Source organism: Amphibalanus amphitrite, unplaced genomic scaffold (assembly GCF_019059575.1).
Source record: "Amphibalanus amphitrite isolate SeventyFive unplaced genomic scaffold, NRLGWU_Aamphi_draft 000149F_arrow, whole genome shotgun sequence".
Lineage (NCBI taxonomy): Eukaryota > Metazoa > Arthropoda > Thecostraca > Balanomorpha > Balanidae > Amphibalanus > Amphibalanus amphitrite.
In genome coordinates this window covers 705,883-731,441 of record NW_024881644.1, presented here as the reverse complement: position 1 = coordinate 731,441, position 25,559 = coordinate 705,883, and the positions used below count along the sequence as shown (strand labels likewise).

Below are 25,559 nucleotides of genomic sequence, written 5' to 3'. Positions count from 1 at the left end.
CAGACGAGACTCTGCATAAATTCAGGTGTTTTTGCGGGCATTAGCATACGCGGCGAAATGCAACGTGACGCCTGAAAGAAATGTTCATTATCATGTTAATGGTCGTTTAAGGGCAGCAGTTCGATACATTCCTGTGCACGGACCAGAAACGGTCTCGCGAAATGGGATCGGCGGGGTCCCAGCGTGGTCGCCCGACGTTCTCAAGTTGCCTGCAGCCTCTATCTTGATGCCGACTTGTTTTAAAGTGGCCCAGAGACAGACCTTAAGGATTGCGTCTTTCGAGATGATTGCATTGAACTTGTGCCAATGAAAAGAAGCAAATTAAATCGTATATCACGGCATTTCCCAGTCATGGGAGTGCCAAGTGTTGCAGCATGCGGTATCACTTGAGAACGAAGTAGACAGCATACTCATGTTGTTTTTGGTATCACCATGCTGGTGCTAATTACTCATGCATATGTAATTCATTCAGACTTCGTTGTCCGTTGTTGATTCTGCAAGAAGCCTGTTCTGTTGATTTCTTCATCATTGCTTCATCATTGCTGAGAACGCTTGCCAGGCAAAACAGGAATAAAGCACTAGCAGACTTCAAACAACAGCAGAATTACCTACCACGCTGATGTATCAAAGCTCACCGCTGACTCGATACGCCCAATTGAAATCGGTGTGCGCCTGTTTTATCGGGCCGGGCCGGTGCGCGCGGCTGATTACCGGTAATTATGCTCGGATGGTAAGACTATTACCGTGTAATCACGGTGATCTGTCACCGTTACCTCTGACTGTTTGAACACGACCGCTCATGCTCGACGCGGTCGAGCCGGTAGGCAGCGTGATCGTAAAGTCTGACACAGCGAGGAACCCCGCCGCTAAGTGCCCACTAGCCCCTGCAAAACGGTGCTCGGGGAGTCTTGTTGCGACTGCCTTATACGCGGGCGTGGCCCATATCTATCCGCCCTCAGATTGTGCGCGTTATTCATGGGCGGCGCTGTGCGCGGAGGGCGGCTGGCGGTGGTGGGGATGGGGGAGCGGGAAGAATGGGTGCTGTGGGCCTCCTTTTGGCAGACCTGGAACGCCCTTTACTTTACGCAAAGTAATGCGCGGTGATTTAAGAACTACATAGAATGAATTCATACTTCCTAGATTTGTGCTCTATTTATAAAGAGAACAAAGTGTTTGTTTTCCATGTATCGCGAACATCTTCTAATTCGATTATAATAAAAGGGACCAAGCCTAAGCATGCTCAATGTACATACCCACCCATACAGTTACAGGGGAGTGATGGTCCTCTATCAAACATAGATTTCCCGGCCCATATTAATGTATGCAGTGATGGTGACTTTGATTGCCATTTCTATTGCAATTTCAAGCGATTGTGAATGGTGATAAGTACGGCGCCGTTCGCCAACCTTATTCTTGCCAAGGCGTAGCAGTTTTCACGGCAGGGCGGCTCCCACTCTGCCTATAAGCAGTTAGGAGGGTGGAGCACACAGGGAGTAGTCCTGCTCGCTGGCATCTATTCACGACCGAGACAGTGGGTGCGTTATTCGAGCGCGCCGCGCGCAGGGAGGCGCCCGCCCTGCGCAGGCTCTGTGGGAGAATTGGGAAGGCGCCCGCCCTGCGCAGGCTCTAGGAGGATTGGGGAGGCGCCCTGCTTGGCGCAGTCTCGCTGGAAGGTTTCGGGAGTTGCCCTACTCTGCGGAGTCTCTCTAGGAGCATCGGGGAGGCGCCCTGGCGTCTCCTCTCGGACCGCATCCCTCTCGGTCGGGTGGCGTTGCGTGCTATAAATACAGGCGTGGCGGGTCTCCACCCAATGCGCGGGGCGATACAGCCGGCTCAGACCGTGTCCAACACCGGGAATTTATCACACAACGGCGATGTGGCATCTTAATGGTGTGTTTCTGTGGGCCGAGGCGCCCCGAGGGCCCATTCCACGAGCTGCGGCAACGGTCACCGATTATTCAAACGGGGCGCGGCGCGTGGTCAGCACGCACAATTTGCATTTTACGTGAAATCATAAGTGAGTTGTAATGCTTATGAATTGCATTGGTGCACATGGCTAATAACTTGCTTTGATTTGCTTAGTTATGTTCATTTTCAACCGAAGTTTCTAAACAATTTGTCGCAAGGGTAGCCGCGGGATGAGACAGCTGATATCATCAGCTAACAATTCGTGAGTCATGATAGTGAAGAGGTAGACGATCGACTAATTGCCGGGGCAGTGATAGATTAATAGATCAGTGTGGCGTGGCACACGGCTATTACAATGTCGGAGATGAATTACGGCATAACATGATAGCAGCGGAGCAGTGCAGCGCGCTACGTCTAGAAATAAGCACGCATCGTCAGATAGAATCAGATACAAAGTCAGATCACTTGATACAATCAGATACAATCCTATGTTAGATCGCCCGTCTTATTACTAAGCAGTGAAGGTGTGGACTGAATGAGATAAGTTCTGCTCAATAGGAGAGATTTAACCATATCCAATAATAATTTTAGGTTTCAAGGCACGCTTGCCTGGTGACCAGAAAACGAACCAAAATTTAATTAAACACTCCAAGAAGAGTGTTTTTATATCAGCTTGGTCAGACGACGTCAACATTTATAATGCCCGATCCAAAGCAGGGTGCTTAATTAATTCCCTGTACCTGGGATCTGTAGCAATAACAGTCGTCCCTCCGCAAATAAATCCCATCCATGGTATCGCCAGACTTTCGGCACACAAGTGTCGAAAGCCCATGTGTGCGCTGCGCGTCACCTGTCACCAATTGTGACGCAGGTGCGGCGTGCGTGCGACGCACTGCGGCCGGGCCAATTTGTCGGGGCGTGGCGCACGCCGCTGCCGCCGCCGTGACGGTAAGATGGTATCGTCGGCTCGGCGTTTGTTTGCGTTGTCATGGTTACACAAAGAGGCGGCGTTCCGGGCGCCGGTTTGTACAGAAGCGGGCACAATGGACGGGGCGTCGCCGGCTGACGTGCGTGTGTTCAGAGGACGATTGTGTCCGGTAATGGAGAGGCGGACTCTAATGGGCTTGTAATTATTCCTGGCTGCCTGTGTGGCTCATGCGTGGTCCTATCCAGTGGTGCACCCAAGGGGGGGCCTTGGGGCCCGGGCCCCCCCCCCGCTCGGTCATAATTAGGAGGCCCCCTGAGCACCGCTTAGGGTACTTTTACACTTGACTTTCCTGCCTAACCTACTATAATTCTGCACAAGATGCACTATCTGGGCAGAGGCCAGGAGGCCCCCTCTGGTAGGCGACCCTTGATGGGCAGGAGGCCCCTTCTGGATGTGAGGCACCTTCTCACAGGAGGCCCTATCTGGGCAGGAATCAAGAGGCCCCCTCTGGCAGGAGATCCTTCATGGGCAGGAGGCCCCCGAGGCTCCCTCTGCACAGGAGGCCCCCTCTGGTAAGCGACCCTTGATGGGCAGGAGGCCCCGTCTGGCAGGGGACCTTTTATGCACAGGAGGCCCCTTCTGGATTTGAGGCACCTTTCACAAGAGGCCCTATCTGGGCAGGAATCAAGAGGCCCCCTCTGGCAGGAGATCATTCATGAGCAGGAGGCTTCCGAGGCTCGCTCTTCACAGGAGGCCCTTTCTGGACAGGAGCAGGAGGCCCCCTCTGGCAGGAAAGCCTTTATAGGCAGGAGGCCCCTCTGGCAGGACACCTTTTCTGCTTAGTAGGCCCCTTCTGCATGGGAGGCTCCCTTCTGCACAGATGGCCCTATCTGGGTGGGAGCCAGGAGGCCCCCTCTGGCAGGAAATCTTATACTGGGCAGGAGGCCCCCTCTGGCAGGAAATCTTATACTGGGCAGGAGGCCCCGAGGTTTCCTCTACTTAGGGGCCCTTTCTGGGCCGGAGTCAGGGGGCCCCTCTGGCCTCTTGCAGGAGACCCTTTCTGGGCAGGAGGCCCTCTCTGGATGGGAGTCTCTCTCTGCATAAGAGGACATATCTTGGCAGCAGTCAGGAGGCCCCCTCTGCACAAAATGTCCTATCTGGGTAGGAGCCAGGAGGCCCCCTCTGGCAGGAGATCCTATATGGGCAGGAGGCCCCGAGACTCCCTCTGCACAGGAGGCCCTTTGTGGGCAGGAGCCAGGAGGCCCCCTCTGGCAGGAGACCCTTTATGGGCAGGAGTCCCCTCTGGCAGAGGACCTTTTATGCTTAGGAGGCCCCTTCTGGATGGGACGCTCCCTTCTGCACAGAGGGCCCTATCTAGGCAGGAGCCAGGAGGCCCCATCTGGCAGGAGCTCCTTTATGGGCAGGAGACCCCGAGGCTTCCTCTGCACAGGGGCCCTTTCTGGGCAGGAGTCAGGAGGCCCCTCTGGCCTCTTGAACGAGACCCTTTATGCCCTCTCCTGATGGAAGGCTCCCTCTGCACAAGAGGCCCCTTCTGGCAGGACTCTCTCTGGATCCCCTCTGGAAGGAGACCGTCTCTGGGAAAGAGGCCATCTCTGGATAGGAGGCCCCTCTTCACAAGAGGTCCTATCCGGGCAGCGCCTCGCCCTGGCAGGGCATTTTTCATAACGCGGCCTGGCAGAGGGGGGGGGGGTAGATGCGACCCCCCTCGCGATTGGATCCTATGGCACCTAGAAATACCAAATTTGGTAGGTAGGTGGCCCTCTTAAAATCCTCGTCCCTGTGCAAATTTGGTTGCTCTAGGTCAATATTTAGGGGTTTTTGGGAGGTATAATTGTAAAAAATTTGCTAAAACAGGTCAAAAGTTTTCGCTGATAACTTTTGATCTAATTAACCCGCGCCGGGCAGGTGCTCCGCGACTTCCGCGCCGGGCCGGGGGGGGGGGGGTGTCTGAAAACCCCCCTTCTAACTCGGCTCCTGGGTCACGTAGCGACACGCGGTAAGCGGCATTCAAAAGAGCGTCCAAAATAAGTACGAAAACACTTCAGTCATTTTTTGGGTCAGGTCAAAGGTCAGGTTACCAGAGGTCACCAAAGGTAAAATGTTGGCTATTTCAACATTTTGGAAACTGCCAACGGCCGGCTAACTCGGGAACCGATAGAGCTACAGCGCCGCGGAAAAGCGCATTCGATAGCTCTTTTGACGCTCTTTCGCCAATATGTCCTCAGATTTGACCTCAGGTCAACGGTTTAGCCTCCAGAGGGCAAAAACTCCAAAAATAGCCGTTTTTTACGAACAGTGTTTTTCGGCAATAACTTCTGACTCAAAAAAGCCACGACATTACTTTTGCCAGAATCGTGTTCCTCTTGTCAAAACGCGTCGAATGAACTATAAGTTGACCTTGAAAAGTCAACTTAAAAATTTGACCTCAGGACCTGACCGGAAAAGGTCATGTTGCATATCAGTCGATCCGCATCGTCGAGCCGAACACATCTAAGGCGTTTTCATCGCTCTATCATGCCTCTATCAGAAGTTATTAGCAAAAAACTGTTAGATACTATTCGTGACCTGAGATGACCTCGGGGACATCTCAGAACGAGGGGTCACACTCCGGGTCACAGGTGCAATTTTCGGGTTCAGTGTGTCCATTTTACCTACATCCCGATGTTTGAGAGTGTCTAGAATGGCGTTCGTGCAAAACAGACGCCTTTCAATTTTCTCCCATTGAATTATAATAGAGAGGCCGCAAAATTGACCTGACCTTAGGTCACCGATATCGAAATTCCGAGATACACGTTTAATAGGTTTTTATACACGCTTTTATAGGATACACGAGATACACTGTTACTCTCATCAATCGCTGAAAGTTTCAAGGCAATCGTGCGGTCGGTGTAGCCATGACGAACATTCTAATTTGTTTCTGACCTGACCTTGAGAGACCTGGGTCTGAAATTTTCACAGCATGTGCGGAAAAGATGCACGAACAGGTGTGTTAAAAACGGCGGCGCGGAGCTGCGAAAAGCCGCCGGGGGGGGGGGGGTGTTCAAACACCCCCCGGCCCGGCGCGGGTTAAGATAGAGCAAAACAAAAGCACCAGTGAACTCAGCACGTCAAGGCGTGTCGAATGATATACTTTTTTTGTTTGCTTAAGTGTACTTAAAAGTGTAGGTATTAAAGTGTACTTAAGTGCACAACTTAAGTAAAACTTAAGTCTTAGGAATGGTTGAAATGCTTAATGTTGCATATCATTCGACTCAGCTGTTCAAGAGGAACAGAATGATACCATTTTGAAACCTGTTCTATTATGTGACAAGTTATCGGCACAAACGTCATTTGACCTGAGTTGACCTCATTTGACCTGAACCTTAGATAAGTACACCAAACAAAGAAACACCGAGTGACATTATGTTAAGTACTGTGGTATCAAAGAACAAAAGGGATACAACGAAGCGGACATCTCTATATTTTCCGAATAGGAGTTATTTGAATATTTTCCCATAGGCTTAACATTACGACGTAATGACCCCTAACTGACCTCAGGTCAGTGACATAAAAAACGAACTACATATTATACAGCTCGGTGAACTTAGCACATCCTGAAAGTTTGAAGGAAATCAGTCCAAAACTGTGCGTTGGACAGGTACATAAAAAATTAAATTTGACCATAACCTTGTACCCGTTTTTCTGACATGGTGGCCTGACCCAAGGTCGACCGGACCTGAAATTTGCAGATCACATGAAAAAAGGTTGCCCCATAGGTTGTGCCAAATTTAGCGGCGTTGCGCGCCGCCAATTTTACGCTATCTTTGAAAAACCTTAGGGGGGGGGGGGTCGCATCGACCCCCCTGCCAGGGTGAGGGTTAAGCTTTACTAATAACGTGTGTCTCTCTGTTTGTTCACATAGTTTGTATTCTAGCCTTGTCGCGTAGGGTCGGCGTCGGGTCATAAGTGGTCATAAATGGAGGTCTATGGCCACACATGTGCGCGGCAGCAGGGACACGCCGGCCCGTATATCGGGCGGCCCGGCTGGACATTGGGAGACGGGCGGGCAGTGGAGAGCAGGGCGGGAGAGAGAGAGGACGGGTCGGTGTGCGCGTTGAGATGTCTGAAGGGTGAAGAAATACAGTCTACGATAGACGCAAAGTTTGAATGCCACAAGCTATTTCGGCATTTTTCTGACAAGTGGTGAGAAGATGCCGAGTGTCGAGGAGGAGACCAGTGACACCGCGGGAAGAGCGGTGATGGAGGTGACTCCGGCGTTCGACGCCAGGACTATTCCGGAGTTCGACGGAACTGGAAACGTAGTGGAGTGGCTGGAGCAGGCTGCTCTCCTGTGCGAGCTGCGATCAGTGTCCTTGATGGCTGTGTTGCCGACTCGCCTGCGCGGCGGTGCTTTCGCGGTGTGGTCCCGAATGCCCGCAGCGACTCGTCATCAGCTGCCCAGCGTGAAGGCTAAGCTGCTGAGGGCCTTCGCCATGGACCCGTTCACAGCGCAGGCGGAAATGGCTCGGCGTCGCCTTCATCCCGGAGAGACGGCGGATGTGTACTTAGCGGCGCTGCAGCAGCTCGCTGAGTTGATGGGAGGTCTGCCGGAGAGAGCTATCGCCATCACCTTCGTCAATGGGCTGCCGGAGGCTGCGCAAGCTGCGGTTCGGGACGGGCTCGGAGACGAGTTCACTCTCGAGTACGTCCTGGACCGAGCGAGAGCCGTACTGTCCAGGACAGCAGTCACGGCAGCGCCACCGGCGGCGGCAGCGGCGGCGGCGGCGGGGGCGGCGGCGGCGGCGAGTGGGCCATCACGTGACATTTCAAGGTCAAGTCGCCGGCCGGCTCCGATCAGATGCTGGATATGTGGTCGCCCAGGTCATATCGCCCGGATGTGCCCAAACGGCTGCGGCGGGGGAGCTGCATCAGCGCCAGCACCTCCTCCGCCGTCCACCGAGCCGGCAGCAGAGCGCCGGTAATCCAGATGCTGCTCGACGGGCGACCGTGTCACGCGCTGGTGGACACGGGCTGCGAGGAGACCGTGGTGTTCGCGGGTTGTGTCGATAAATGGGATCGATGTGAGACAAACTTGACCGCGGTGAATGGGAGTGTCGTGCGATGCAGCGGGAGTGCAGAGGTGCTGCTGGAGGCACAAGGCCGGCGGGCGGTGGTCCGTGCTGTGGTAGTGGCGGAAAGGTTGTTGGGTGTTGACGTGCTGTTGGGCATGACCGGGTTAGAGGCGCTGGGTGGTGTGTTTGTTAGTGGTGGAGAGGTGCGTTTTGGTGGTAAAGTGGTGACGGGGGAGCGTTCGGGGTGCGCCGGTGTAAAGGCAGAATCGAGCGGTATGTCGGCAGCGGTGTCGCAGGGGCGTGGTCCAGTGGACAGACAGATCGAGACGGCTGATTTTGTGGCTAAGTTCAGCGACGGAAAGTGGACAGTTTGGTGGAAGTGGGCCGACGGAAAGGAGCCAAAACAACTCAAGAATACTGTGCCGCAATATCGCGTGCCGGCAGAGTCGCAGGAGCGGTTCGACGCAGAGTTGCGGCTGTGGATCGAGGAAGGGTGGCTGCAACCGTACAATGAGCTGGAACACGGGCCGGTGCGTGGCCTAATTCCGCTCATGGCGGTCACCCAGGAAGCCAAGGACAAGGTCAGGCCGGTGCTCGACTACCGTGAACTGAATGAGCACCTGGTGGCTCATACGGCTGAAGCTGATGTGTGCCGCGACCAGCTCCGCAAGTGGCGGCAACACGGCGACGATGTGGCCGTCATCGACCTGAAGAAGGCGTTTCTGCAGCTGCACGTGGCCCAGGAGCTGTGGCCGTTTCAGACGGTAATCGTGGACGGCCAGCGACATTGTCTGACAAGGGTCGGATTTGGTCTCAGCGTTGCAAGCGGCATCATGCGAGCGGTAGTGCGGGAAGTTTTGGATCAAAGTCCAGAGATCGCAAAAGCAGTGCTCCCGTACGCTGACGACCTGCTCGTCAACGAGACGCTCATCTCGGCTGAGCGGGTGGCCGAACATTTTTCCGCATACGGGCTCTCGTGTAAGCCACCGGAACGGGTAGCGGATGAGGCCGGAGCCCGGATGCTGGGGCTCCGAGTGAGACGGCAGTCTGGCGGTGACGGCACACTGAGGTGGTCTCGGGACGGCGTGACACCAGCTGAGCCACCCGGGGTGCTGACCAGGCGGTCAATCTTCGCCTGGGCGGGTCAGCTAACCTCACACGTGCCCGTCGCCGGGTGGCTGCGGCCGGCCGCTGCCTGGCTGAAAAGGGCGGCGAACAAGGTCACCAAAGATTGGGACTCACCGATCACCGACGATGACCTGCGCAAACAAGTCAGTGATGTGGCCCGGCGGCTGGCAGAGTGTGACCCGGCACGAGGACAGTGGTGCGTCTCAGGAGACTCGGTGACGGTGTGGACTGATGCCAGCTCCATCGCCCGCGGCGTAGTGCTAAGTGACCCCACCACGGATGAGGTTATCGAAGACGCCGCGTGGCTCCGATCTGACGGTGACTCAGACATGCACATAAACCTATCGGAGCTGGATGCCGCGCTGAACGGTATGAATATGGCGGTGGCGTGGGGATTCAAGCGTGTGATCCTCCGCACAGACTCTGTCACTGTTCAGCGCTGGCTGACCGACGCTCTGACAGGCCGTGCCCGACTGAGAACGAAGGCACAGTCGGAAATGCTGGTTCGGCGGCGGGTGGCCGTTTTCAAGCAGCTCTCCAGCGAGTACGACCTCGTCGTGACAGTGGAGCTCGTGCCGTCGGCTGCCAACCGTGCAGACGAGCTCATGAGAGTACCAAAAGAGTGGATCAGAACCGGAAGCGAGCGGGCGACAGGTGTGGTGGCGGCCGTTAGGACAGCTCGACCGGAGGACATAATGGCGGTGCATGAAAGTGTGGGACACCAGGGAGTGCGGCGGACGTGGTGGTATGCGCGCCGAGAGCTGGGAAAGAGCGTGACGAAGTCGGCCGTTCGTCAGATCGTTAGATCGTGCCAGGTGTGTGCGTCGATCGACCCAGCCCCGTCGCGCTGGAAGCATGGTGCCTTGGCGGTCGAGCGCAACTGGGAGCGGCTGGCAATGGACGTAACCCATTTCCGCGGAAAACACTATCTCACCGTGATTGACTGTGGGCCGTCGAGATACGCCATGTGGCGTGAGATCCGCCGCTCTGACGGGAGCGAGATCGTCAGACAACTCGAGGCTCTGTTTTTGGAGCGAGGAGCACCGGCCGAGCTTCTAATGGATAATGCGACCGAATTCAAGGGTCGCGAGCTGAAGGCGTTCGCGGTGCGGTGGGACGTCGAGCTGAGGTATCGCGCGGCCTATGAACCTGGTGGGAATGGCATCATCGAGCGCCACCACCGCACCATCAAAGTGATGGCCGCCCGTCAGGGATGCACCGTACCAGAAGCCGTGCACCGATATAATGTCACGCCCAAGGACGGGCGTGATATTACCACGGCCCCGATACATGGTGCCTACCGTCAGGCTGGCAGAGACTTGTGCGTGCAGTCACAGGGAAACACAGCTGCTCCTCCTCAGACGGCCGGCCAGCCTGGTGTGTATCAGCCCGGTGATGCGGTGTGGGTCCGAAAACGGGGCGATCGGTGCACCGCCGTGTCAAAGGAGGGCACTGTCACCAAAGTCGTATCCGCTCAGACGATTGAAGTGGATGGAGTCCCATGGCACGTGCGGAACATTCGTCATCGTCTTGCCAACAACGGTGACGACGCAATGGCTGCTTCGACGGATGATGAGCAGGAAGAGGAGATCGCCTGTCCGGTTCCGACCGCCCATGTGCCTGGACAGCTGGCCATTGAGGCGCCGGCGGCGGTGGAGCCGTCAGAGCTGACCCCAGCTGTCGCGCCGACCGAGCAGACCGAGCCAGTCCCTCGAGCAGCAGCTGAGGCGGATGGCGGTGCCGGAACAGAGGAGCGGATCCATACAGTGAAAGTTGTAAAAACAGAAACTGAGGGATTGTCAAACGACCGTGTGAACGAAGGTAGAGCGCCAGCGGAAAGTGTAGATAATATCGATAGTTATAGTGACGTGCTAAGAAGGGGTTTGCGCTGCAGGCGTGCGCCGCAACTCTTCGGCGCTCCCATCCCCCATTAGTTAAACTGTAGTTAGATGTGTTCTTTAGGAACAGGGGGGAATGTGTCTCTCTGTTTGTTCACATAGTTTGTATTCTAGCCTTGTCGCGTAGGGTCGGCGTCGGGTCATAAGTGGTCATAAATGGAGGTCTATGGCCACACATGTGCGCGGCAGCAGGGACACGCCGGCCCGTATATCGGGCGGCCCGGCTGGACATTGGGAGACGGGCGGGCAGTGGAGAGCAGGGCGGGAGAGAGAGAGGACGGGTCGGTGTGCGCGTTGAGATGTCTGAAGGGTGAAGAAATACAGTCTACGATAGACGCAAAGTTTGAATGCCACATAACGCTAAGAACGTCACCAAACATACAGAGGCCGTCAAAAAGTAAGCCATTTGGAGGCCCCCTCGATAGAGAAAAGGCCCCCTGGCAAGCGGAACACGGAGGCCCCTTTGAGCCCGGGCCCCCTCCCCTGGAAAATCCTGGGTGCGCCCCTGGTCCTATCGCTTTCCCAGCACATAGTGCCAGGCGCCAGCTAGGGAGGTATGATATTCAGTCAGACACACCGCGGTGGATTCAGAAGGCGGCATTGGGCTCTGCTGGATGCCTGGCGCCGCGCCGGCCCCATGAAAGTTTTCGTAGTTCATAATTCTCGCTTTATTTTTTATAGGTATGATGTTGCACAGCATCTTGGAATCAGAATGAAGTGACTTCCTAAAAATTGGTGGATTTCCAATATTTTCAATGACAGGAGAAACGGCACTTTTCATTAACTTTGGATGCTCCTTGAGCATTTGCCTCTAATCCCTCTCAAACCCACTCACCATGACCACGAAGGCATAAGCAATGAGCATTTGGCATGAAAGCATTATGTGACGTAGAGAAATAGCCGAGAAGAGAAGAGCCTAGGAAATTTTGGACTAAGTACTAACAAAACTGGATATTAAAGTTACAGACGACTCTTGAAATAACTTAAAGTCATAAACCCTTGATCACCTAGCACCGTCTGTATTTATTGCAATGTGTAGCTAGTTCGGTGCATGGCGAAACACAACATGGGGCAAAAGCTCGTGCGCAGTGCACTGCAGTCACCTTATGGGGGGGGGGGGGGGGGGAGGGGGGGGGGGCGGACATGCCAGATGCAGCGCTCCTCTCTCGCCGCCGTGAGCCGCCTCCGAAGTATCACACAAGGTTACCATATGTGCCCGGCACGCGCCGCTCCTGCAACCCTACGACCCCAGTCCCCAGTCCTCCCCACGCTCCCCTCTGTACTAGAGTAGGGAGCTCCCTACTCTCTCTCTCTCTCTCTCTCTCCCTCTCTCTCCTCCCTAGCCCCAGCTGTTCCCCTTCCGGTCCACGGGTACCTCTGCTTGAGCCCATAGGTATGCTCCTATATCTCAGCGCTTCCAGTCGTCTCTACCTTCCCCTCTCCTCTGTCAACTCCGGTTGCAACGCAGCGACGGGTGTGCTCTTGTCACTGCTGCCATCTGTCAGGCTATACCTGAACCTCAGTGCAGCACGCTGTGTGGCATGGGCGGCGGGTTTGGGACAGGCATGTGTAGCCAGGATTTTGCTCAGGAAGGGGCCTCAGGTCGCGACCTATAGTGTCATATCCCCTCCAAAAAGGAAAACTCCTCGGATTTGGCCCACTATTTTTGGGGATGTGGTGAAGCTACTTTTATTCATTTTTATTTTTTATATGATTTGATTTTTCGCCTTCAGGGGGGGGGGGGCATGGCCCCCGTGGCCCCCCTTGGCTACGTCCCTGGTTTGGGAACATAATGGGGAGGGGACATGGGACGGGGCCGAGGGGGAAGGGGGGGATGGTACGAAAGGCAGAAACGGGACGAGAGGTCCAACATAACACAAAATGCAAACACCGACCGCTAGCGCACACTCAGTTTGTTGCCGTGAGACTTGTGTCACGATTATTGAAATTTATTTAGTAAGTGAAAATTAGCCGAAAAGGCATCCTACATTATAACACTACATCATAGATATCTTTCTTTTATAAATACAAATTCGGTAATTATTCTGAAGCTATACCTATTTCATGCAACTCATAGAGACTTCTTTGGTATTCACATGTGCTATATTCAAGTTGATCAATCAATCATGCCATTCAGATTTCAGAATTCGAAAATCTGTTAAGTTTACTATATAAAACATTCTAACACACCTGAAAGAAGCACAGGTCCCAAGAAACCTCCTATTCGGCTCATGACGTCTCAGCGCAGCATCAGGCCCGCCGTTCCTAGCACCCATCAATCAATCTAAAGATGGCGTCCATGGCGTCTCAGTGACCTTTGCTCGGAAATGCCGCCGGGTCGTGGAAGCCACAGAGTCAGCCGCGGAGCTGCAATCGGCCGATCAACTGACTGGCCCTGTGCAGGGAGTGGAGGGGAGAGGGGAGGCAGGGAGGGAGTAGGAGAGGGAGTAAGAGAGAGAGAGAGAGAGAGAGAGAGAGAGAGAGAGAGAGAGAGAGAGAGAGAGAGAGAGAGAGAGAGAGAGAGAGAGAGAGAGAGAGAGAGAGAGAGAGAGAGAGAGAGAGAGAGAGAGAGAGAGAGAGAGAGAGAGAGAGAGAGAGAGAGAGAGAGAGAGAGAGAGAGAGAGAGAGAGAGAGAGAGAGAGAGAGAGAGAGAGAGGAAGGGAGATAGAGAGGGAGACAGAGAGGAGAACGCCGGTTGCAGACAGACTCCCCTCTCGCCCCGCCACCGCTCCCCGCGGCGACTCGTGAACCGACTCGTGACTCACGCCGGCCTGGGGCCTGGCCCGGGGTTCGTGGGGGCTGCGGTGGCGGGTCGGTCCTTATAAAGAGCTCGTTTGGGCGAGGAGTAGCGATAACAAGGGACGGATGGCGACTGACGAGGTAAGGGTCTCGCGAAAGATCGACTTCATGACCTTGTATCGATGTTCACATGTGATCGACACCCACGACGTTTTGGTTAACGTCTATATTTTTTTCTCATAAATAATCAAGAAGTCACAATGGCATCACATTTGATGATTCTGCCGCTTTGTTGCTCGATTTTTATTCTTAATCAATGTAATGATAAGAAATATCATGCAAACTGACTTGGATATTATCTCATAGTGTTAAATGAGTAAGCCTGGCGTAGAAGGTCAAGAGTCGTCGCTTATTTTCCGATTTATGTACGTACATACATACAAGTGTTAGTATGATGTGTTACGAAATCACATGGTAACTAAGTCGATGGCAAACTGTATCATTTACTCTTAATAAGTGCTGGCCGGGGAAAGCAGAGCTCAAGTGGCGTTGCCGTTGCCACTTGCCAGGGTGATAAGGAAAAAGAGTGTTGATTTCAATGTGTATTTTGTGTCATCAAACGTATTAGCTTACCGCTGTGCTATCGGGCTGTCTTCGAATTCAAATAGTGTCATAATTTGCGAATGAAATATACGACCATCAATTTCTATTCAACCAGCTGCGGCCCAAATTAAACCCACCCTCACGCACACGACCCCCTCCCAAACGTCACCGCATCCATCACTGACTGGCCAGTTCAAATGCACGCCGGACGGTGGGGGTTTTAATCTCGCATACATCACGGCGGACCTCCCTGCGCGCGGCGCGCTGCGCTGCGTCCGATCAGGTGATCCGGTCATCCATCGTAGCTCGGCGCCGTCCGTCATCAGAGGTCTGCCGTCGGCAGATCGGAGCTGCGGCTGCACGCTGCCGCCGCCGCCGTCACCGCCGCCACCGCACGCGCCGGCTGTGCGGGGGAGCTGCCTCCCCCCTCCCGCGTCAGTGAGGGGAGGGGCGGCAGGGGGCAGAGCTAGGGGAGGTGCCGCCACCACCTGGACGGACAAGAGGATGACATCGCAACCGGCACTTTTTTGGCGCGTGCTCGCGCTGTCAGCCGGCCGCGCGCATTAATTTGTGAGGATCCATCATCTGGTGATGGGCCCGCAAAAAGCCGGAATTAAAGTCCAGTTGGCACCTGGTGACCACTGGGCTGGCACTGATAAGATGCCCTAATTCCGCCCTAATAACCGGCTTCAAAAGGCAAACAAAGGTGTGATAAAACGAGCGGCAAAAAGTGAAAAAATGGACCATGACTAGTTTCACAGGCGGTCGTGCACAAAAGCGCGCTGTTCGTTCCCCGCGTTCACCTATTGTGCTTCTGCTGAAACCATTGGCGTTTACTGGCAATGACGGGTCGTCAATGGATCGCGGCGCGTGGCAGCTGAACGTCCAAACGAACCCCGCCGGTATCGCGATCAGAAGACAAGTGACACGAGACCCCGAGACAGCAGACACAAGACCTCGAGACACGAAACTCCAAGCCTCGGACACCGAAACCTGAGCCGCTCCAACCCGAGCACACAAAAGGCTAGCGGACGCGGCGCGGGCGTCTTCGGACGCCGGGACCATTAAAGCTCCCATCCATCGTCTGAACTCATTAGGGCTCGCTGACGATGGCTCGCTCCATTACAAACAAACATTTGATTACTATTGAAATGTCTCTGATTACGGCGTCCAGCCAGTCTAGGATCGTTAGCGGTGAGTGGGTCGGCGCCGCCGGGCACGACCTAAAGGAGAGCGGGAGAGAGAGAGAGAGGGAGAGAGAGAGAGAGAGAGAGAGAGAGAGAGAGAGAGAGAGGGGGGCAGGGAGGAAGGATGGGAGAGTGAAAGGACGGGTTTCGGGGTGGCTTTTGATCGGAAAGTTTGATGCTCCGTATACTGTTTTAAGTAAGCTGAATCCTGATGACAGTGATGACCGAAATCGGTCATCACTGTCATTGAACGTTCAGTATTGAATGCATGCTATTCTTTCAGTCCTGACTGTGATTGTTTCCGTGTTTACGGCAAAAATAAGAGCCCCAGTATAGCCCACCGTTACCCGCATTTTTATCCATTCAGAAAGCAAAATAGGCTCATGACCAAAAACGGTCCCGAATGCTGCACTGTGACCACAGTGACCACTGACCGCACCAGTCTGCATATGGCGGCCGAGGAATAACACCGTACCCCACACTCCACCGTGACTCCAGCGAACCCGTGGCCTCGTGGTCCGCTCAGTCCTCCGCAACCCCTCCGTTTACGGTGGAACAGTCGCGTGCGACATCTGCCAGAAGTTCGAATTTGGCTGCCGCATCCATCACTCAATGTCCGGGTTCACGGGGAAGGTCACGACTGTGATCGGGGCGCCGGGCCGGTCCCTTTCCCCAGACGGGGTGACGCAGGTCACCAGAGGTCACGTCCCCTGAGCGGGCCGACTGGACGGCAGGGGTCGGCGGCGCGGCGCGCTCCCTCAAGGTCGGGCCCCGCGGGCTCTCGCCAATCTGTTCCAGCGACAGACGAGGGCAGAGGTCAGCCAGGTCGGGACAGCCGAATGGTCCCTGTTCCCCGGACTGGTTCGGGGAGAGGTGTAGGGTAGGTCCCTGGAAACTGCGATTTGAGGGTCGATATGGTGAAAGGTGAGAATGGGTGGAAGTGGTGGATGGGAAGATGGGAAGCTCTATGCAGGGAACTTGACGCCTGGGTGGATTGGCACCTTGGCTATGTCACTTTTTATATCTCAGTGAAGGGGACAGTTCCAAATCCAATTGCACTTCGAGACAAAACTAGCCATCGCACGCAGCTTCATTGTTAACCCCATTAGCTCCACACCTCCACACCTCTTCACCCGTCCTCCTATCACTTATCACTTACGCAGCTCCACCGTCCTGCAGCCCTCGCCCTCTCATAACCGCCAGCGCCTCAGCAGGAGCCGGGTCGGTCTCGCTGATATGCTGCGACAGTCTCGTGCAGTGCTGCGACAGTCTCGTGCAGCGCTGCGACGGTCCCCTGGTGCGCCGCACCAAACTCGGTCACCATTAAGGACAAGAGGAGCACGGAGGATCATCCCTATCTGCGGACCTGGCGCCGGTCGCCGTGGGTGACGAGGGAGCTCCAAGGCGGTCAGACCAGCAGGAGGTGAAGAGCGGTGAGCCGTCTCAGACAGGTGGAGCGGTGAGATGGCTGACGGTATCTCAGGAGGGGCGGACAGCCTACGTCCACACTCCACCCCGGACGCAGCGGGGCGCACAGTGGGGCTCGTGGGCGCTGCGACGGCGGGGCGCTGGGACTCGGGGCACCTTCTTTGATGGAAGGACTAGAGATTCTAGGAGGCCGCGACGCCCGGTGTTTGGAATCTGATACTGTCTTCAGGTGTAGATTGCTGGCAGTTGAGTATTTCTATCTCATACTCTATTCTATCTCATGTAATTTGGTGCATTGCTGGCGTTTTCATCCCAAGTTTCCTGTGAATTTCGCTAAGTATCAATCTGTTAACCCGCGCCCCGTAGGGGGGGGGGGGCCGAAACGGCCCCCCCTGTCCTTTTCGATCGATATCTCCTAAACGGCTGGAGATATCGACACCAAACTTTCAGGACCCCTCCGGGCATCAATTTTAAACATTGTGACCAAACATTTTTCCAGAGGCTGTGATAGGTTGGCCACAAATGACGTCAGAGTGACGTCATGTTCTGTCATTTTCGACCGAAAAAAGACCTTCGCGAGAAGACCTGTCAGGCCTACAGCTTTGAAGATACAGAAAAATGATCAAGACATAAAAGGTGTAAAATTGACAGGGCTACAAAACTGCTATCTCGGATTTTTGAAATTTTTGAGTTTTGATCCCCAAAAATCAAAAAAGCATTTTTTTGGATATATTAGCCAAAAAATCCACAAAGTTTTTTGAGTTTTGAAAAAAACCGGAATATATGTGATAGTACCTACCGTCTTCTATCTACATACCAAATTTCAGATCGATACCTCGTTTTTTGGCCAAGTTATAGCGAAAAAACTGTTCAAAAATGATGACGTCAAATTTTCAAACTCAATTTTTGGCAATTCTAGAAATCGTAGAGCAAAACAAAGACCACCATTAGACTCCCCGTGACGAGCTGCATCGAATGGATACCCATTTTATGCAAAAATATCAACTTTGAAATTTGACCTAATTTGACCTGACCTTGACCTAACCTTCACCAAAACGTGACCTAGGCTGGCCCCAAAGGCTGCCTAACCCACATAATCGCATTTGTCATGTAAAATGGACCATAAAACATGTATCACACGACACATTCATATTGTGACCCCCGGTGACCTGACCTCGCTGTGACCTGACCTGGTATCAGTGACCTCAGATAGCAAAGTATGTGTTTGACGAACAATATACCATCGATGGTTTTCAATAAATTACCAATTTACTCGATTTCACAGCACATTTCTTGAATTTCCTGTGAACGGTGAAAATCTGACCTTTGACCTGACCTGTGACGTCATCGGTTTGACCTAGGTCAATGAAATTTGGTCACAAGGTAGTTCCCGGGTAGGGCTATCAAACGCCGTTTGAATTTTGAAAATCGGCCGGTAACTTTCCGAGATCTTAGGGGGGGGGGCCGAAACGGCCCCCCCCCCCCCCCTACGGGTGGTAGGGTCCGCCGGTAGCCCTACGGGGCGCGGGTTAAACGTGCTCATCCAATATCACCCCATTTACCTCCCAGTCAACCCCGCACCACATCCCTCTGTGACGTCACAGGTCGGCTGCGTCGTGCCCAGCGTAAGGCCAGCAGCGGCGCCGCTAAATAAACCGAGACGACGGGCGGCCGGCGGCCGGCCGGGCCTCCCGCCGATGCGTACCGGGGAGCTAGCTGTCCACGACCGGGTCTGTGGGAGCTGTTCACGATGGGATCGGTGGGAGCTGTCTTGGGTGGGGTTTGGTGGGAGCTGTCCACGGTGGGATCATTGTGAACTGTCCAGTGTCCACGCTGGGATCGGTGGGAGTTGTTCATGGCGAGTACGACACGCCCAGTGACGTGAATCATGGTGTGGTCAGTGCACTGCAAATTGTAGTGTTCATGCCATAGATCAGTGAAAAACTGTGGACAGTTATGTAATGTGAGCAACTGTGAACAAATTGGTCTACAAAATGCTCTTGGCCACAGTCTAAGAAAGGTAAGTGGCTCTGCGCCGGACAACGTTTTGATTTGCGTTGCTCAACCGCTTTATGGGAAACGAATATTATATATATATATATATATATATATATATATATATATATATATATATATATATATATTTTAATGAAGCATCATCTGAAAAGTTATCTACCGACTACTTCTTTTAAAATTGTGGCTTTGTTTCTGCGACAGACGTCGTAACTTGTGCCCTAATTGTAGGGACAGACGCCTTCACATGGACCTCAGAACGCTGTCCCTGTCCCACACTGACCGACTGGGTGCCAATTGACCGGCACCGGTCGTCCCGTTTCTCCCACTTTCCTCCATTTCGCATTAGTCACGGTGTCTCTTTGATGACGAGAGTGGACGGACAGGGTCACCACCGGCGTCCAGTTTCGGTGACCACCGCCCCAGGCCAGAGGTTATACCCGACAGAGGCCGATAAAATCGCTCCCGAGATGTTATCTGTGATCAAACTCGAGCCAGATGCGGGAATTTCACAAGGAGACCGGAGAAGTTAATAAAACTCAAGGTAAACGGAGCCCATTACGGTAAGTGATACTCTTTCGGCACGGGAGACGTTTTAAACCGACGCTGTTTCGGCACGATGAGCATTTGAGAGCAGCGTTTCGATGGTGTTTTCATGATATGAGGATGCGGGTACCGAGTGATGATGACGGTTGCTACAGCGTTGCAAAGGCCTGAGTAGTGAGTATTGGACCTGAGGCTATAGGGGTAGGTAGGTACTGAGACATAATCTGAAAAAATAAAATTGAGTTGAATCATTTTTGTCTATGTCTGTCTAGCTAGCATGTGGAATGTGGATGCATGGTCAACATTCAAATTGTACGGTCGCATATGTCATAATTTTGATTTTTTCTTTCTTTTAATCAGGCATTTCTTTTGTCCTTTATCTACGTCTCCAAAAGCAGCGACAAGCAATGAATTTGACGAAATTACCTTTCAATACCAAATAGCCTATTTACAACCAACCCTTTCACTAGTTCCATGAATTTGCTATACGTCCGGCTCAATAGCACGGCCCATCTCTATGAGGCGGGCGAACTGCCGTGGACCCGGTGGTCCGTCTGCTTTGTTTCCTGATCCGGTGTTCCACTGAACCCACTGCGGCATTGAGGAGCGCCCGAGCGGCAGCACGAACCCTCGGTCAAACGCACACCCAATCTGTCCCGGCGACCCACATCCTATTTTAGTGGCCACGACCGATGCCGATAGGGTACCAAAGCCGGACGCGGTCTGCCGTTAAACAGGACACGGATAGGTCCCCTATCACTTTCCCCTTCGACCAGAGGCGCTTTAAACTTCCCACCCTCTGTTTCCAGGCGCGTGCGGACGAGGTAAAAAAAAAAAAGAGGGAGCCCGGGAAATATGACTGATTTTAGCCGACCGCGGGCGGTGCTGGGGAGGCGCGGCAGCCGGGGCCGGTGTGAGATTTACCGTCTGCCCCTCTGGCCGCCGACAGGGCTGCTGTTCGAGCCCAGCTAATGGCGCTCTCCTCCGCGTGCTGGCCGCAGAAATATGGACCAATTATTGCCGCGGTCGCGTGCCCCGACGGCCAGCGTCCGCCGCCGCCTCCCCTCCGCCACAAATCACACACGCCCGCGGGGAGGAAAAAACTGTCTGCACGTCTCAGGGGCAGTCGCCGGCGGCCGGTCCGTCACCCCCTCCCCCCCTAACTCATCCCATGCGCCCGCCGCCAGCTGTCGAAGCTCATCACTATCCAGCGCGTGCCCGCCCCCGGCTGACAAACCGCGCATGCGCGCTGCCACTCGATCATTTCTGCGCCGTCCCGCTCTGGAATTCGGCAATTACTGCCGGCGAGAGGGGTGATTTTCTCATTTGATTGTCATTAATCAGAGCTATTCCGGGCCATCTCTGTGCATGATTGCCCTGATTTTACGACTCTATCGATGGGGACGGCGCGCCTGGCGCAGCTGGCAGGAAGGAGAGCGCGCGGCGGCAGCAGCGCGGCCGGCGCCCCTCTAATGAGTTTCCTGTTTTCGGCCGCGTCTGTTGGCCGGCGGCAGTTGTCCGCCCACTCGGCGACGAGCGGACCTTTAAATCGCACCGGCCCGCTGTCTGTGCACGGTGTGCCGAGCAGGGACTCGACCAGCGGACATACCTACACAAAACGGCTGCGGATGGAGCTGTAGGAACGCATTGTCCCACACAATTTCCTTGCATTCAAGATATCTGTAAACCGAGGTGTGTTGCATTACAAGTGACATGAAGCTGCTGCGAAGACATAAAATAAAAATGAGGTAGCCAGCGAGGGCAGTTGAAAACGAAAATTTATCTCGTTAAATCGGAGTAATATCGCAGTCTGCCGCCGTGTTATCTAACAGAATGCCCCCGCAATATCAGTCTGCAGCGGTAATCACGCAGCCTGTTGACGTAATCTCGCAGTCTGCCGCAGCGATCTGGCAGTCTGTCGCTGCGATCTGGCAGTCTGCCGCAGCGATCTGGCACTCTACCGCAGCGATCTGGCAGTCTGCCGCAGCGATCTGGCAGTCTACCGCAGCGATCTGCTTCTGCAGTGCAGTTGAGAGCCGAACGGGCTGGCGGACGGCGAACGGCAGACGGCAGACGGCGGCCGCTTTGCGCCCAAGATCGCGGCGATATGACACAGCGGCTGATCGGCCGACAATACGACACGACCGGTCGACAATACGACACCGGCCGACCATAATGCGCCGACACCGACAACACATGTCACGCGGCGCGCGTGCGTCTGCAAAAACGGCTCGCGCGCGAGGTGCAAAAACGACCGCAATCGGGCCATCGGCAGCCGCTGTTTACCCAGTTCCTATTCTGAACTGGCAGCGGACGGCTGTAACCAAACCCGACCAGCAGCCGTATGCGCGGCCCGGCGCATAGTAATGAGAGCCGCCGTTGCAAAAATGCGACAAACAAGCGCCGCCTGGCGCGGCAGCAGCGGCGACCGGCGGAGGATGCGGGTCGGCCGCGGGGGGAGCGCCAGGAATAGAAGGGGTGCCTCCTGGTGTGCACGTGTGCACGTGCGCTTACTGGCCGGGAGGTCCGCCGGCACGCGGCGAGACCGCCTGTCAAAGCCAAGCTGGAGACCTCCTCTGAGCTGGACGCCTCCGCGGAGCAATCCTTTGCCACCGCGAGCAGGATTCGGTTTCACAACAGCGTAGTACTCGCGGTCGGCGGTGCGGGGCGGCGCGGGAGGGAGGGTCAGGGCGGGTCTGAGTGGGTCCCTGCGCGTCCCTCCCCCGACGCGATGGTCGGCGTCTTCAGACCAACAATGCCACTGATTCCTTTGTTTGTTAGTTTCTCTGCGGCGCGGGCGCGCTTTGGGCCAGCCGTTGATTTAATTAGCATTCCTGAATGCGGCCTGTTTTAATTAGAAGCCCGGTGTGCGGGCAGGCGGCTATTGTGTGAGCGCGGCCAAAGACGCCGGCCGCCGCCCGATGTCGTGACTAGCGAGCGGTCCACGCCGCGCCGGCAGCGGGCCCACACGGCGCACGCAGGACACGAATACAACCCACGGCGACTCAACGCGACTCGCCGCGACCCGCGGAGACCCACCACGACAACCGTGGCCTACGCCGACCCACGGAGACACACGCCGACCCACGGAGACCCACGGAAACCGACCGCAGCCCACGCTGACCCGTCAGCCATAGCAGAGCGGTGAGCAGAGGTGACTGCCCCCGGTCCCCGACCCCAGGTCAAGAGCCTGTGTCACACAGTCGCCGACCGCAAAAACTGAGACCTCAGCGTCGTTAAGCGTCGTTTCGACGCGAAATGCTGCGCGTCGCCCCAATAACGACGGCCGTAACTGTCTGCGCAGGTCGGCGTCGGTGTCGCGCGCCCTTCGGTCGACGCCGAGTACCTTCATAAATGTCAGACAGGCGGCATAAATCGCCGGGGCAAATTAGGATCGCGACCATGTGCTGACGGGACGAGCTAATTATCTCCTCGGCACGATCTTTTTACCGGCCGCTGCTGACTGCGACGCTCGGCCGGCCGAGGGTTGGAAAGGGTAATGTCCTGTCGTGAGCGTTTCAGGTTCAGGACGCTGCACTGGGAGACGGGTAGGGGAGTGCGTGTGGGCAAGGTGAAACAAGAGCGCAGAGGGGAGTGCAGGGACAAACCTCCCTCGGGCCTGGCCAGGGATGCCCATTGTGTCTGAGGGACACCAGCGGCCCTGCCGCTCTGCAGTCCAGCTCAGCACCGGCCCTGCCGCTCCAGTCCAACTCAGCACCGGCGTCGTCACGCCAGCAGTCTCAGGAGGAGGAGGAAGGGAGGGGCGCCGCTCGCGTGACGTCAGCAGGAAAGACGCCTGCGACGCGCGCCACGCGCCGCCGCGCACCGGGCCGCACCGGGCCGGGGGCCTTTTAAAAATAGCCGCCCTCAGCTGCCGCGGCAGGCGAGCCGCCTTTAAAGATTAAACTGCCGGCGGCGGTGCGCCGTGTGGGGGGAGGTACGCCGTTTTTGGACCGCTCCGGCCGCGGGGGACGTGGCCTGGAGCGACGCCAGGGGCACCATCTGCCCCGGGGCGGTGACGAGCGACGGGCCACGCGGCGCCAATCACGGCGTGCGCCGTGCTCCCCTCCGTGGCCAGACGCGCGCCGCCCCGGCTTCCGGCCTGCCGAGACGGTGCAGAGTCGCCCGGCTGACAGATGCAAAGCCACGGAGCGGGCAGATGCAAAGCCCCGGCTATAGACGACAGATGCAGAGCTGTAAGAGGCGGACAGATGCAGCTGAGGTAACTCGTTTGATTCCCTAACTAAAACATCTGCGGGACCTCGGCCAAACTCGTGAACGCTCCTTTGACTCCGGATGAAATCCTGCACAGACGATTTCCTCCCCTACATCTGTCAAACCTTGCCTCCGATCCTCTCTGCGGCTTCTTACAGTTCACCAAACCAAGATAACCGTCGCAGCGAATAGGAGGGTCACGATATCCTGACGTATTTCTGCACGGCCGATAATGGGCTAATTTGTCCCGAGCAAACGACCCGGGGTTTTCCGAGGGCAGCCAGTAACCGCTTCTGCCCGATCAGTCGGCCGTGGGATGACAAGCCGTTTGGAGTCGATGGCTGGACCATGCTCTCATGCACCCGGATATATTTCATGTTGGATCATCTAATGGTTAGGGATAATATCACCCTTAGCTGGTTCAATATCAGCATGATGCATTGGGCGGCCGGGGCTTTTGTCTCGGTCCAGTGACGATGTCAGGATGAGGCGAGCTCTTGCAATCAATGGGGAGGGGAGGTAAGCGTTCATAGGGACATTCTACTGAAACGGTGGCATTTATTCTATGTGAGCTTAACAAACTGATGGCATGTTCGCGCATAGTACTGATTTAGATGATTGAATCACCAGCAACAGATTTAGCATCAATGGTTAGCTTTTCTGTCTTAAAACCTCCAATTCGTCCAAAGGTAAAACTATGAACACCTAGAAGTTAACGGTAAAAGTAAAACAAAATAATGGCGATTTGTAAATCACGCTAAAAACCTAGGTTCAATGAAGATCAAAATGAGAACTTAAGATGGATATAAAAAACATCAAGATAAAGATAACTGATATGGAAATGGAATGCTCGTAAGTGGCTCTTCCCATTGTTTATATCGATGTCCTTTACCTCACCCCACCTTTGTCTTCACCGTTGTCCTCAGTGCATCCCCATATCCATCTTCGTCACCGGCAAGTCCATAGCCGCCCCACAGAAGACACCACCAATCCACCGGGGAGCGAGCCTGTCAGATGACATACGACGGCTGTCATGACGGCTGACAGATGATGCAGCACACCGGTCAGGCGCCAGGGGTGACACCCCGGGACCCCTCGAGGGAGAGGGTGCCCCCAGGGGGTGACGTAGGGGACGGATATCCCGTCCCGGTGCAATTGCTCAGTGTCACCGCCGGAAAATAAAAACACCGCGGCGCCGGAGAATCAACATCCGTGGACGGTTCTTTGGGTGAATGTGTACCTTATCGAGTGGGTTAATAGAGATGATGGTGGTCGATGGTGTGGAGAGTGGTTTTTGCTGAGGGATTATGTGCTAGTGCCAGGCATGCCGTTTTATAATGAGATGGTTGATTCAGATGCTTTGGACCAGTTTCGCTTGTCTATAAGACAACGGTAGGTAAGACGCATTTCCACGATTTCATTCACATAAGACACATTTCCACGATTGATGTTTAAAAGGTTGGACGTTAAACAGCCTGAAGATGTGTTCGACCAAAATCACACTGCCAAAGTTCGACTCCTATCAAAACGACATGCGACTTTGGTAGGTATAGAAGTATGCCATGGCTTAGGTAAATGTAAGATAGTGGTCAAAGCGCCGGTCAGCATTAGAGTTGCAAAATTTCCCTACCGCACTACCGGCATGCCGGTAATTTTTCACTACCGCAGGTTTTTTTCGTGGTATCTGGCATGTCTTGCCGGTAGCATGCCGGTATTTTTGATTTTGTGCAAAAAAAAAATATCAGCAAAAGATTGAAACTTTGGACACTAAGAGGCTCTCAAATTGTAATAAAACAGCAATATTAACCACTGCAAGATACATTTTGTGGTAGAAGTTCCATTGCTAAGGGTAGGGGTAACACATAGACCTTAGCATTTCACAGGCTTGGTTATA

At 54.7% G+C, this 25,559-nt stretch overlaps 1 protein-coding gene across 1 annotated transcript; it reads left to right on the top strand.

The window, feature by feature from the left end:
* The first annotated feature begins 8,459 nt into the window (after positions 1–8,459).
* On the top strand, positions 8,460–20,422 carry LOC122382869. Its single transcript, XM_043368729.1, has 2 exons — positions 8,460–10,242; positions 20,400–20,422. Exons 1-2 carry the CDS (start codon positions 8,460–8,462, stop codon positions 20,420–20,422), a joined length of 1,806 nt encoding a protein of 601 aa, XP_043224664.1.
* Positions 20,423–25,559: the final 5,137 nt, after the last annotated feature.

What these genes read in the sequence shown, in the direction of transcription:
- LOC122382869 (XM_043368729.1), top strand. Translation starts at nt 8,460, where the DNA reads ATGGCGGTCACCCAGGAAGCCAAGGACAAGGTCAGGCCGGTGCTCGAC. An exon ending in CATCAAAGTGATGGCCGCCC is followed by an intron (nt 10,243 to 20,399) that starts GTCAGGGATGCA and finishes GGCCGCCGACAG; the next exon opens with GGCTGCTGTTCGAGCCCAGC.